General features: G+C 35.5%; 1 protein-coding gene and 1 long non-coding RNA gene across 2 annotated transcripts in view; both read right to left on the bottom strand.

Moving 5' to 3' along the window:
- LOC111088126 overlaps positions 1–2,358 on the bottom strand; it is a 23,689-nt gene extending 21,331 nt beyond the window's left edge. The window contains exon 1 of the long non-coding RNA XR_002612723.1: positions 2,163–2,358. This is a non-coding gene — a long non-coding RNA (uncharacterized LOC111088126). The remainder of the gene's footprint in view (positions 1–2,162) is intronic.
- Positions 2,359–5,248: 2,890 nt separating this feature from the next.
- LOC106468805 overlaps positions 5,249–15,436 on the bottom strand; it is a 20,231-nt gene continuing 10,043 nt past the window's right edge. The window contains exon 2 of the mRNA XM_013929243.2: positions 5,249–13,926. Within this exon, the coding sequence (XP_013784697.1) occupies positions 9,768–13,802 (4,035 nt within the window). The 5' untranslated portion in view covers positions 13,803–13,926 and the 3' untranslated portion in view covers positions 5,249–9,767. The remainder of the gene's footprint in view (positions 13,927–15,436) is intronic.

The following is a 15,436-nucleotide window of genomic DNA, read 5'->3' as shown; positions in this document are numbered from 1 at the left end:
ATAACAAGACTCGTCGTTTGTTCGTCTCTACGATTCTCTATGTATCTAATATAATATAAAATAAAATCACCGTTTCATAACATTTATATTTGAAAACTAATATATATATATATATATACCGATAATTATCCCCATCCACCCCACACCTGAACAAAAAATAATTAGTTATAATGCGCAAGCTTGGTTGCCATGTTAACTCCTAACTGATAAAAAAAAACTATTATGCGCAAGCTTGGTTGCTATGGTAACTCCATATCATCGTTTCATTGTTTAATTTAAGTGCAAAGCTACACACTGAGCTCCAGTGTGTACTCACCGCAGGAATCGAATCTCGAATTTTGTCGTTACAAGCCCTCAAGCAACCAGATGCCTTTCTAAAACATATACTCTTACAACTTTGTTGTACATGAAAAAGTTAAGTTTCAGCACTATGAACGTGACATTTAACTTTACGTGAGTTGAAAGTTAAGTTTCAGCACTCTGAACGTGACATTCGACTTTGCGTGAGTTCTAAAGTTAAGTTTCAACACTGAACGTAACATTTAACTTTACGTGAGCTCTAAAGTTAAGTTTTAACACTCTAAACGTGACATTCAACTTTGCGTGAGTTCAAGACAATTCAGAGCACATATTTCCAATTCTACAACAATATTCTGCGAAAAAATATATATATGGAACTTTACATCCTGTTTTTAAAAGTTGCTTATTTAACTCTCAATATATATTTTACCTAATTGTTGCTATTTTAGCGCAAATCTACACAATGTACTATGTACTTAGGGAATCGAACCCCAACTTTCAGAGTTGTTAGTCCACAAACTCACCGCTGAACCACCGGGGAACTGACTTAAGTGAATAACAATTGATTAAATAATAAGGAATTTCTTTTTCAATATCGTTACAAAATGTGAACAGACACTGTGCTGTCTAAAATCCAGGGAAAAATAGCGCCATTTATAGTACAAGGCAATGGTGTACTTAAATATCGCCAATTTTTTATCTCCCCCCTCTCCTAATTTATTTTAAATAATCAGTGCCCCCTTTTTACAACCTTTCATTATTACCCCCTCCCCCATTTAGGTTTTAAATGTAGAATCACCTAGAACTGTGTAGCGTGTGCCACGTGCAAGTGACTCAACATTCTAGCCTAATTACGTTGTTCATACATCTGTTGATCCAATGGCAGCAGGTGCGTAGCAGATGTTTTTAATTTGAAAAATATTCTAGTAACATTGTACTTGTGGTGAAACTACTAAAGTTGTCTTCCAGCGCCCCTGTTTTTGACTAGATGGAAAGCAGCTATTCAATAACACCCTACCACCCACGCTGAGAGACTGATTGTCACTTTTATAACGCACCCATAGCTTATTAAAGTGTAGGGAATATACTGTCGGGTCACAAGTATTCAAACTCGGTTCGCCAGCTCTGAAATCCAGAGCTCTAGCACAGGGTCATTTTGTGCACGGACACCGAAGCGTGTCTCACAGTTTTAGATATTATATAATAAGTGGGGAAAAATACTTATCAAGCGAATTCCTCCCATCACTTCTGCTAAATAACATAGGGTGTAGAGTGGATATTTTTAAAATATTCAATCCTCATTCGTTTTATCAGTTTAATGAGAGGCGGGAGAGTTCCACGTTGCTATGACAACTCAATTCAAATGTATATGATTTAACGCCGGACCTCTCAGTCAACTAAAACTCTGATAGACAAAATCCACGTTGTTATGACAACGAGACATGGCGCTGGTCAGTTTATATTGTCACACAATAATACTTTGATTACTTGCAGATAGGAGATCAACCTTTAAGTAATCCGTTTTTCAGTATTCATAGCTAGACGCTTAAAATCAGCTTCGATCGTTCAGTAAAAACACACTCTATATGGTGAAACTTGTAAGCACAGTAAAATCTGGGTGGGAAAATAGACGTTTCATTCCTTCATTTCATGTACCAACAAATTACCCTACTCACACACTATGTGTGCTACCCTCGGTCGATTATAGTAATAAACACACGCTACAACCTGCACCTGACCACACGTTCAATATAACACACACACACACACACACACACACATACAAAAGCGATAAATTTCAAGTTATAATTATTTAAAATAGAATAATAAACGCAGATGTATATATATATATATATACATACATACGAACCAGAATTCTTAACCTCGCACACATCTGGAATCTTACGTTCGGCGTTGTGCGGTTAATAATCAACCGTAGTTTCTCCAAAGTCAGGTACTGTATCAATAAGCGATGTTCTTATATGAGGTAAATCCAACCATCGACTTCCCTTAAAACTACTGACAAGAAACTAAAATATATTTCAGTACTGTTCTTTCTCGCACGAGTTTAGGAACGTGTCTCACAACGAGAGAGACGTTTTGCAATTACGAACCAATAGAGTTGGGCTGGACATGTTGCTGAGACAGCAGGCAAAATATGGGCCAGCAGGATACAACTAATTTGTTTCCCGAGGCTCTTTTTATATATTATTATTCTGCCCCCCCCCCCTACGATAAACTAAATCGAAGCTTGAATATTATCAAAAAGTACTTACAACAGACGAGAACTTTTTATAGGTCACTTTCATCTATTTCTGTTAAAAAATATGGTTATTGTGAAAGATATATATATAAATATATAAATAGCTCTAAGTACAGTCGATTCACAAACTTGATAATTTCAACAGAAAATGAATTAAGGGTGGTGGTCTTGTAGAAGAATCACGAAACAAGTAATAATAATAAATAAATCAAAATAACAAGCTCAGGCAAACAAAGGTGTGAAAAGAACAAAACGTATACTTTATTGAGGTAGAATAACACAGGCTTATATGACAATACATACACTTTCAGTCGGAACTATACTGGTAATAATGGTTCACGACATAAAAGTATTCTACGCTCCATGCATCACCGTAAACATATTCGTGCTTTAAAAAAAAACTTTAGTTTCATGACACATGCTTTGGACTAGATACAATTACTTCGCCACCTATCTGTTCGCAAAGTTGTTACATTGTGAATAATTCAGGACCTCATCGTTCAAAGCACCATAGAAATAATTAGACAAAAACAAGAATATCAACTTATGCACATTTCTCTAGATTTATTACAACATGTGACATAAAAAACAGGAGCTGATGTGGTTACTGATCGCATGTGAATGACAACAGGAGCTGATGGAGGTTACTGATCGCATGTGAATGACAACAATAGCTGATGTAGGTTACTGATCGCATGTGAATGACAACAATAGCTGATGGAGGATACTGATCGTATGTAAATGACATATTTGTGCAATGAAATAAATGGTAACAGTACGAAGGCTCGCTGGTCCGAAAAGTGGAAACCAATCTTTATTTTTTGTATTTATGGTAAAGCTAATTATACTAAGGCTATATGTTGCTGTCTCTAATTTTGAACTACTGGCTAAAGGGAAGGCAGGTTGTCTGCAACACCCTATAATCCACGCTAAGGGACTGACAGTTATTCTTATAACGCACACACAGTTTTAAAGTTCGTGTATTATTTTATGGTATCGCACGGATTCAGCACTGGCTCAACAGTTCCAAAATCCAGAGATCTACTGAAAAAAATGAAAGTCTATATGAAATGTGTTATCAATGGCTTTGAAAAACAATATGAGTTAGAATACTTATTAGAAAATTACTATTCCACAATATGAATCCGCATCAACACTCGCAGTGCAAATTGCCATTTTCGCTGTATTTTACATCTCATCTAAACTGTTCAATATCTAATACCCTAGCATATCGTGTGTATTGCAACAAGAAAAACAAAACAATGGCACTTTAATACGAAGAATACCGAACAGACCAATTTTAATCGGACCAATGAGCCTTCGGACAGTCCCTTAGTAAAAGATGGTTAGCACGCTCTCCTCCTCTACAGTCTATGTTAGGTCTTTTATATTATCTATAAATGTTTTGTTTTTTTGTACCATATGTCTGTGTTGTTTTTAGCATAATTGTTTGTTTGTTTTTGGTAATTTGGCGCGAAGCTACTCGAGAGCTATCTGCGCCAGCTGTCTTTAATTTAGAAGTGATGGATTAGAGGAAGGTAGCTAGTTAACATCAACTACCGCCAACCCTTGGTCGTCACATAATAACGTCCCCACAGCTGAACGGACAAGCATGTTTGGTGACGCAGATTGCGGGATTCGAATTCGCGACCCTCAGATTGTGAGTCGAGCACCCTACCCACTAGGCTGTATGTGTTATATCTCTGGTTATAACTACCAAGTGTGTGTGTGTTATTGTGTAAGATTACAATGTTAAGATTAGTAAGAACCGTGTTTATTAAGATTAGGCCTACCGTAAACTGAAACTTAAGAAACTGGTTACCAAAACACGAGTGATACTTCTTGACCACATAACATGACGATGCTAAGACAATATTCACGTTGATTGTCTTCAGACCAATAATCCTGTCCCCCCTCCTGCCTCTACACACACACCTGTACGGTTTACTACCTTTCGAACACTTCTTTAAAGCAAGTGATATTTTTGTTGTGAACGCCGATTCGCACGTTATTTCACCTACATGTTAGTTCAATGTTTAGTTACTGTTACATTAATAATAGTCAAGGTGTCTCGCCTACACGTTAGTTCAACCCTTGACTGTTACATTAATAATAAACAGACGAACTAACGTGTAGGCGAGACAAAACACCTTGACTGTTACATTAATAATAAATAGACGTTCATATATGGCGGAGAGTCTGTTGAATAGCCGAATACAATACCATACAGAATAATATTGCTTGCTCCAATTATGCTGATCTCCCGGTGGTTTAGTTTACAGATTAACAATACTAAAATCCGGGCTTCGATTCCCCGAGGTTGAAAGTGCGCAGATAGCCCAATTTGTAGCTTCGAGCTAAAACAATAACAACCGATGATGCAGAGGTTTTTTTGGTTTTTTTTTCCATTATAAACTAAATCACCAGAAGTGGAAATTCCCGAAATTTGAGATTTAAAGAAATAATAATAACCACACAATAAAACTACAAATTAATAGACACAATTTTTGGCAAAATAATCAAAACAACATACTTGAATACTATAAATAAACTGGGTTCATTATAATCGTGGGTAGATCTTTAATTAACTGGGTTTATCTCAATGACTTATTCAGATTTCTCAACCAAAACAAGACTCGTCCCAGTAAATGTTAGTAAGAAGATGGTGGTTATATTCAACCGTATATATCAAGCAATGTTATTCTGTATTGTATTGTATTCGGCTATTCAACAGACTCTCCACCATATATGTATATATCAAGCAATGTTATTCTGCATTGTATTGTATTCGGCTATTCAACAGACTCTCCACCATATATGTATATATCAAGCAATGTTATTCTGTATTGTATTGTATTCGGCTATTCAACAGACTCTCCACCATATATGTATATATCAAGCAATGTTATTCTGTATGGTATTGTATTCGGCTATTCAACAGACTCTCCACCATATATGTATATATCAAGCAATGTTATTCTGTATGGTATTGTATTCGGCTATTCAACAGACTCTCCACCATATATGTATATATATATACATGTTTGTGTGTTTAGTTCAAAAATTATGTCAACAATCTATTGACTTGAAGCTAAGACAAATGTATACTGACAAATGTTAAAACACTGAAAGTATGTAACTATGTTGAATGTTATAAAGGAACTAGGTCAGATTATTTGAAATCTTTGTGCAACATTTACGCTGGCAGTTGTTACATTTCATTGACGGGTACTGGTCAATAATTCACAGATCTTTCCACAAGCTTGTAGTGCGGAGTGACCTGAAATTTTAGATTTAACGGGAAAGGGAGATTTTATGAGAAATGGGGTAGAAACTGGGTTTGTTAGAGAAAATGGGGTAGTTTAGCTGGAAAGCGAGAATCAAATGAAGTGTGGTAACATACATCTGTGGTGAGTGACTCATTCATTTCGGAAACCCCTGCTCTCTGTCTCTTCACCCACTGTATTTTGTATTTTCCACGTGCCGACCACTCCTACCTTTCCGTGTATTCTCCCACCAGCTGCGACCAACCCACCCACCCACTCCTTTACAGTGTTATAAACCTCGTTTTGAAAGTTTTTAGACCCTATCAATGATCCCTTATCTTCCCAAACTTGTCCAGTAGTAAACATCAGACATTGTAAGCTGGAATAGATATTGGTAGCGACGTATATGAATGTTTTGAATGAGTGTACTTGTCTGTGTGTGTTTTGATACATGTAATTATTTAGATGAATATTAATGAATTATAACATAATATAGTTTTCTTACAAGGCCTAAAAAACAATTTTAGGAGAAAAAATTAATATATGTATATACTTTGTAAGACAGGGAATCGAACCCTCTCCTTGTAAGAACCGATTAGGCTAACAGCAACTTTAAAATTCCTAACAACGATTGAAAACTTGATTTCATTCGGACATGTAATTATCATCGTTTTAATTGATACAAGTTTGTGCACCTAGTGTTTCGTGTTGCTAAGCAACTCCAACTGATATGGTTTATTTTCAAATTCTGCATTTCACATACTTTCAAGTACGTATTAAAACTTCAGAATCGAACCACCCCATGTCTCGGATGTTGGCTACATATGAATAAAATAGTACATTAAAAAATGTTAAGGAAGTTGTTTCCAGGCTACCTAGAAACATAGAGTTGTCAAGAAGGTGTTTACTATTGGATGAATCGCACTTTTTATAATGTAAAACGTGGTACAGTGAGAGGAGAGCGTGCTCAGTAGCAATGACATATGTCAAAAAGTAACCTGATATTGTTTCTGCTTTCTTTTCTCTTTCTTAAATAAAAAATAGTTAAACAGTTAAGGAATAAATATTTGAAAATGGGTCTTTTTTTTCCATTGAACTTGCTTGGTTAAATAGAATTAATCCACACATTTTAAAATAGGTTAAAATTAAAACTCATGCATGATAAACAATTGAAACTCATGCAACTACATACACAATCACTGAATGTTCTGTTTTGTACTCAGCACACTACACAGTATTTAAAAAGTAGAAACTAAATTCTTGGGTGTGTTTTTTTTTAAAGCAAAATATGATCAAACACATTTGAGCTAAAACAAGTATATGATAAATCATTAAACATTCCCAGAAATATTTTGGTTTTCTAATTTAAATTTGTAAGTAAAAATAAAAACATGCAAACCCAAAAACTGTGGTTTGATGAAGATGATGCTTTGGTATTTTTGTTAATTTTAATTTACTGATAAAAATTATCTTGTTATACTGTACTAAGGTAAACAATTTTTCCCACAAAATTATAAAGAAAAAATAAGTCTACTTGGACAGATCCAGAGACAACAGAAGTTATTTTAAAAAATGTACAGCTGCTAAAAATATATGTGATTACCTGATAGTACCATGTGATCAGCACGAAACAATACCTGGTATTTTAGTACTTGTCTAAGAGGGTTCATGTACTGGTTGAATGTTCATTAAGCACATATTATCAAACAGAGATCCCAAACATGACATAAAACTGGATTTCTACATTGCTTAGCATCCCAAACATTACAAATCAATTGATTTCTACACTGTTTAGAATACGTTACAGGTCACTGTATGACCAAACAAAAATCCAAAACAGGATCACAGTAACCTATATATACATATATATAAATGGAACTTCACAAACACTTAACACATCCAAAACATCTTTTCCTATAACAAGATAATTAAATAATTTTAAACCTAAAACACAAATGTACTTTTTGGTATCATTTGCTGAATAATAAATTTACTAGTTCCATTTGTGATTAGTAGTACACCAGCAACAAGGTGGGGTTTTTAAATTCAACAATATAAATCTCATCTCATTTTTTTTTGTACCTTCACCCATTGATAAAAATATTTACATTTAGGTGAACCTGACTTAGTGTGCATTTTTGATCTAAACATAACACAATTTTAAACTCATGCTTGACTGTAAGTGTTTTCTTTTTAATTCTTCTAAAATTATTCTTTCAAAGATTTTTAATTAGAGCGATGTAAATATTAAAAAAAGGACCAAAAAAAACTACAGTCAGGCATGATTTTAATCATATTGTTGAGCTTTAATGCTTCAGTGATTTGCTGCCTTAGGCATCTTAAGCGACTACATAATACCATTTTAATGTTTAGCCACAAATTTCAAAGTAGTTTTAATTTCAGTCTTTTTATTTACAAGGGTTTGATCTTAATTGTTATTTTTTTACTTGAATTTTGACTTTTAAGGCTAATTGACTTGACATTTAATATACATATGATATCATAATTAATGACATACTTTTTGTGTGTGTAATCAACTATTTTATAATTAATCTATAAAAAGTATAAAAATCAAAACAAAAAGTTACAAACTCACAAGTTTCAGTGGTTTAAATGTCAACATTCTAGTAAATGGTGTTGATCTTCTTTGGTTATTAAGGTCACAATGGCATTCCAATTTTCTTTGGTTATTAGGACTACAATGGGGGTTTCTATCATTTCTTGGTTAATAGTGTCAAAAGTGGCCTAAGTTTTCTTTACTTATGCTGAATGATATGACTAGTTCTAAATCAATGGTGAACTTAAACAAAGAAAATGTTGATAAATCAGGTAATTCTAATTTTTACATCTATACTACATACAGGAAATTAAATACGTGGATGCAATACACAATGTAGAAATCCATTTCATGTGGGAATGAATACACATAATTTTTTTTAAATACTTATTCCCCACCTGCATAAAGATATAGAATAATTTTTAAGGTTATACATATTTCACACATAAACACTTCTCTTACACAACTATATCTTTACACTTTGCAAGTGTTTACTCCAATATATTTCTTAATAAATAGAATTAAAAGTATTTATTATATTTCTTCTAATATACTCATATCCCTGACTTCAATGAATGATTAACACTTGGAAATTTTTGATTGATTAAGTGGAATTTGTTGTTACCTAGGTAACACAACACTAACCTGACAACTACTTGGTTTAACCAATAACCCATACCTGACATATACCAGTGGATTATTGTCATAATCAGAAGAAAAGCTTTCTTCAAATTGCCATCAACTTTTTATATTGCATCATTTTGTCACAATGGAGGCAGAGGCATGTTGAATCTGTCCTAATCACACAAGATCTTCTGGTCAATTTGATCGTATTTACATAAAAAAGACACTGAGTTGGCTGAGGACAGTATACACAGGTCAGTTCCAAAACTCGTTTCATGATAGGGGCTTGCTTCTTCTTCAAACAAGATGCTTTGAGCATTTCCATGTATTTGATCTGCTAAGGTTATCTTTCGGGTGCTCCATATCTGACGTTCACCACAGTACTGGATATACATGCACAGATTCACACACACACACACAAAGAAAAAAAAATTAAAAAGGAGAATGAAAAAGAGAGAACCAGAGTTCAAAACTGTACAAAGTCAAAAACCCCAACAAACAAACAAACAAACAGCAGCAAGGTACCCGTAATGACTGTCATCAGTGATATGACAAGACACACCTGTGAAAAAGCAGCATTATCAACAAGTAGAATTTTGATTTTCTTTTCATTTGAGACTGATGACAAGAAAACAGCAAATTGCACACAAAAACTAAGAATGTAAATATCCTCACTAAAACTTTTGATTATTGGTATTACTTTTAACAATCTACACAGATTGGTTCCATCATTGCAACTCTTCACATGATTTGGTTCTCATGCAGGAGTCAGAGAGAAAGCTACAGTCATGGGCTGAGATATCTTCTGGCAAACAGGGAGGTATACAAGGGATGGAACAAAGTTATCATTTTTTATATTTCCATCCATTTCTGGCTGGGCCAAGAAAAAGGGTTGCATGATGAAAGTGCCAGTGGTATGGGGGCTATGTGGCATGGCATAACTCATAGGAGGTTGCCCATGTGTACCATGACCAGTCGAAGGTAGATCTGGTTGAAAAGGAAACTCTCTCAGTACAGGTTCTGTTAAACTTTCTGATGCAAACTGTCTGTTAGTCAGAATACTGGCATCTGGAATGAGAGAATGTTGTATTTCAGCCCTTCTCAAGATTTCAGGACTATTCTCATGCTGTTTGTTGATATGTAGCTTTAACATATTCCAGGCTCTTGCAATAAATCCACAGGCAGGGCAGTGGAAGGGTTTCATTACTTTCTGCTGATTCAAAACTAACTTCTTGCTGTTATGAAAAGCATGAATGTGTGCTAGGCAAAGCTCTCGGGTGCGAAACTTCTTATCACACTTGCTACACCGATACCTCTTTACCTTTATTCGTGGCTTTACCTGATTGTGTCCATTTTCGTTCTGAATGTTTTCCCCCTTCTTCTGCTCTCCATTAGTCTGAGTAAATATCTGTGATGTTGTTTTTTGTGGATGAGTTAAGTCTTTTGCAGAAAATCCTACTGTTCTATGACTCAGGAGGTGTCGCTGAAGAGAGTGGCTGTATCGGTAGGCTCTGTGACAGATCCTACAGAAAAACTTTTTTTCACCTTCAACAATCATTGTTGTGTGTCTTTTTTCATGAGCATACAAGTTTGACAGCCAGCGAGTGGTGTAAGTGCAATATGAGCAGTGATGTAACTTTGTTTCTCCTTCCTTTCCCTCTAGAAAATCCAGACTCATAGATGTTGCTCTTGGTGATACACTACCATTAACAGGATTATCAAGCTGATCTTGGATCATCACCCCAGAGGAATCTTGGGTTATTTTCATCCCTGAGTTACTGGTGATTCCCAACTCTTCAGTTGATGTGCGGTGATCCTTGATCAGGTGAACTTGCAAAGCAACTTGATCAGCAAAGCTCTGGCCACAGATGACACAAACAGCAGCCATCTCGTTAATACCCACATTTTCAGGGCTGCTCAAAATATCCTTTTTAGCAGAATTGTGATCATTGATGATGTGGGTTTTTAACCATTTGATGCTTTTGAAACGACGATCACAAAGTGGACAAATTTCTGTATAGTGGCTGAAATGTCGGCTATCAACTAACTCTCCAGGCAGTAGATTCTGGTTGCTAGAGCCTGCTAGTTGAAAAGAAGACTGACATGAGCTTTCTTTATTTGGAGGAGGCTCCTCATATATTCCATGAGTGTTTTGCTTGTGAACTTTGAGAAAGTACTTGCTACAGAGTTCCTTTTGACAAACATCACAAGTAACACCTCCAATAGTGCTAATCTTTGCTGCTTCAGTTGGCTGTTCATTAAGATCAACTCCATGCATCTTTAACATGTGAGTTTTCATGAAGTATTTGTTGCACAATTCCTTATTGCAAATGTTGCAGAAGTTGGAACCAGTGAGGACTTTTGTTTTGTTGTTTATTGTTGGAGAAGGAATAGGTTTACTTGTGCTAACTGGTTGGGGGGACTTTAGAGAGGATTGGTCACATGTCCCACTGTTATCATCTACTGGAATGTTGTGAGTATTTTGCTTGTGAACTCTTAGGAAGTACTTACTAGAAAATTTCTTTTGGCAGATTTCACAAGAAGCTTCCACATCATGAACTGCAACAGAAGGTGGTGATGGTAGTGGATGAAATAAGGATTGCTTAAAATGCATGATATGATCTGTTATTTTCTGTGTTTCCAAGGAAGTTGCACTATATCCATCTTCATTTAATAAAAATCCATGCTCATTCATCATGTGTGCTCTAAGGTAATATTTGCTATCAAACTGAAGACTACAAATACCACATGCTACTCTGTTATCATTGATTCTTAAAGGTGCATTCAATTCCTTGATCATGGTTTGTAATCTCTGTAGGTCCTGACCAGAAGACTCTTCAGGGAAAGATGTGCTGCTTGTAACCTGCTGCTGAGACACTTCTGTAGTAGTACAATTTACAGAACTGCTAGTAAGGGGTTGCTGTGGATCTGCTGGAGAGTTTGGTTTTGAGTTCTCTTCTTCTTTGACCTGTGGAATGTTATGAGTGTAAAACATGTGCATTTTCAAAAGATACAGACTAGCAAAAGGGCGATTACAGAGTTCACAGACTGACTCCACACCTCCTGGTCCACATACATACACGTCTTCTTGTTTACTATGAGATTCTTGTAGTACAGTTCCTGGAATGCTACTAGAAGGAAGGACTTGACCTGCTTCAGAAAGGACTGGGGAGTAGGTGTTTTCCCCACCAGACTGTCCATCTTTGCTACTGGATTCTGAGATATTGATACTATGTTTTTTAATTCTATGGATGCGCAAGAAATATTTATTACAAAACTCTTTACAGCACAATTCACAAAATGCATCTGCATTGATTACACCAATCTCTCTGAGCTTGTCTGGAGTAAAAGTTGTTGCACCTTTTTCACTGTTTGAGGAGTCTTCTTTCGGAGGAAGAAGGGTCTTGTTTGTTGAATTAGTTGCTGAGGTAGTGACAGTTTCAACAGAAGAACTTGGTTTAGGTAGCATATTTTGATTAAAGCAAATGTTATTTTGTACACTGAATGAAGTGGAGAAAGTATGCTTGGATGATTCAGTTCTCAAAGCAGCTGGTGAAGTATTATTCTTCTCAGGTGAAATTGCATTGTTGTCACTGGTTCCTGAAATCTTTTGGCTTTCTTCAATACCATGAATTCTGTATTTATGTTTTTTAAGAAAATATTTATTACAAAATTCCTTTTGACAAATTTCACAGTAGGCTTCTATGTTCATGATTCCCTGCTGTGGTGTGGGTGGTCTAGTTGGAAGATTCTGTAATAAGGGTGGGGGAAGAGGAATTGGGTTGGTCAGGTTGTTGCTTATAAATGTTCCAGGATATGAAGGACTGACCAGTGACTCTACAGAGTAAATTGCATGCTTGTTAGCCTTGTGGGTTTTAAGGAAGTATTTATTACAAAACTCTTTATTACACATCTCACAATAGGCCTCAGGGTTAAAAATGCGATTGCTTGGGTTTGAACTGTTGGGAGCTGCAGAGTTTTGTCCTTGGAGCTGAGGAAGTACAGGGAAGAGGAATGGTGCAATGGAGTTTGGAAACATGTTCAGAGAAAGAGACATATTTGATGGCTTTCCATCTGCTGAGTGAGATATGGGTATCAAAGGTGGCATGCTTGGAAATAAAGAGTTCTTTGTAAAATCCCTACTTCCAAGAGAACTGGTGCTGGCATATGAGATTGGCATGGTGGATAATCTTTGATCATTAAACAATGTGAATGATGAGGCTTCAGTGGTCCTGACTGATTCTGAATTTCCTTGGGATTCAGAGCTACTTGCTTCCCTGCTATTTAATGAGGTAGATTTGTTATGAGACTGCTGATGAAGCTGCTTTTCTAGCAGTTTCTGGACATGTTCTTCTTCAACGTGGACACGTAAGAGTTCCTCACTCTGAAATAAACTACTGCAATGGTGACATTTCAATAATGATTCTGGGTTTTTGTCTGACTCTTTAGAAGTATTTTGGTGTTTAATTTTCAGGTTTAAGGCCTCATCTGAAATTGCTGAAGCCAATTCCTCTCTCTCATCAGTGTCAGGCACCTGTGTTGTGTGATACCTTACTGGATTACTTTGTTTGCGTCTTTTCTTTGCCCGTTGTTCCACAAATGCTGTAGATGTAAATGCAGACCCAAATTCATTAGTTGGGTCCATGCTGTTTCCATCATCATCTCCTGAATAGTCTAGAGCATCTGCTTGTAAAGAGCCATAAGCAATGGGGCTTTGTTCTAGCATTGGAACATTGTTATATGAGTACAGTGTGTCAAAATGGCTTTCTTCCATTCTTGTTGGCTCTTCCATGTTTAATCTCCTAGTCCTCCATTTAAGTCTTGAAGTACAGTAAGCCTTACATGAGGAACAAAGTTCTTTATTGCAAATGGGCAACTCTATCCATACTTATTGTTTTATTTTCTAACTGCAGGTCCTGTAAAACATAAGGAAAAAACACATATGAGCTAATAAAATAATTTTTACAGGGATACAATCAAAGTAATTTTGTAAGTTGTCCAAACTGAAAAATATTATAAACTCACTCTAGTTGAAAAGAAAACCAATAATAAATATCATAATTCACTATGTCTTGGATGGTTGGTTACAAAATTGAACTGGAAAAAGTATTAATAGTTCTCACATTATTGAAACCTAACCCAATGTTGTAAGTCATTATGTCTTGGATGGTTGGTTACAAGGTTGAACTGGAAAAAGTATTAATAGTTCTCACATTATTGAAACCTAACCCAATGTTGTAAGTCATTATGTCTTGGATGGTTGGTCACAAGGTTAGGTTAGCTTCATCTAGGTTTGGATATTTTACTGGAGCCTTAGGTTATTTGACACAAATACATACCGTCTATAAAATATTAAAAATATGCTTCACATTACAGTTTTCTGGTATAAACTTGAAAATACCTGCAAAAACTTAAAACCATTTACATTAACAAAATTGATTTGTTATTAGGAACTCTTATGTAGTATAGGGCAGAGACTTTTATTAAGAATAATTTGTATAAGCCTAGATAACACAATAAAGAGTGAAAAGTCAAGATACATCTGCTATAAAATGAATGAAACAATTTTAAAATCTTCCTCTTTTTAATTTTGTTTTTGTCTACAGTGCTAAATATCTAGTTTACTGAAGCTTGAATGTATTATATCACCTGAAACTATACTTGTCGTATTATAGCAGCTTAATGACGTGTATGTGTCAGCATACAATAAATATCTAGTTTACTGAAGCTTGAATGTATTATATCACCTGAAACTATACTTGTCGTATTATAGCAGCTTAATGACGTGTATGTGTCAGCATACAATAAATATCTAGTTTACTGAAGCTTGAATGTATTATATCACCTGAAACTATACTTGTCGTATTATAGCAGCTTAATGATATGTATGTGTCAGCATACAATGAAATGTAAAGAAACTTTGTAGCTTAAACATCTTTAATCAAAAATAATTTTAAAAGATGCAAAAGGTGACACCAGGTTATATAGATTGGAAACCACTTAATAGCATGACTGAAGAAAAGGTTCTTGGTGGACATTTTACTTAAGCCATCGAGGCAATGCTTTGTCTCTTGTAGTAAAGCAAATAGGGTATATTTATAGACATACTTATTACAAGTTAAAACAGGATTATCTCTCTTTCCAAATCACTTGTTAGACTTCACTTGAAATGCCATATACAGTTTTTGTCTCCTTATCTAAGAAATTATTGGAAAGGGTTAAGAGAGGAGGCCCACTAGGATGATTCCAGGGATGAAAGGGTTAAGAGAGGAGGCCCACTAGGATGATTCCAGGGATGAAAGGGTTAAGAGAGGAGGCCCACTAGGATGATTCCAGGGATGAAAGGGTTAAGAGAGGAGGCCTACTAGGATGATTCCAGGGATGAAAGGGTTAAGAGAGGAGGCCTACTAGGATGATTCCAGGGAT

The sequence above is a fragment of the Limulus polyphemus genome, unplaced genomic scaffold, assembly GCF_000517525.1.
Source record: "Limulus polyphemus unplaced genomic scaffold, Limulus_polyphemus-2.1.2 Scaffold3170, whole genome shotgun sequence".
Taxonomy (NCBI): domain Eukaryota; kingdom Metazoa; phylum Arthropoda; class Merostomata; order Xiphosura; family Limulidae; genus Limulus; species Limulus polyphemus.
This window is presented reverse-complemented; position numbering and strand designations above follow the sequence as displayed.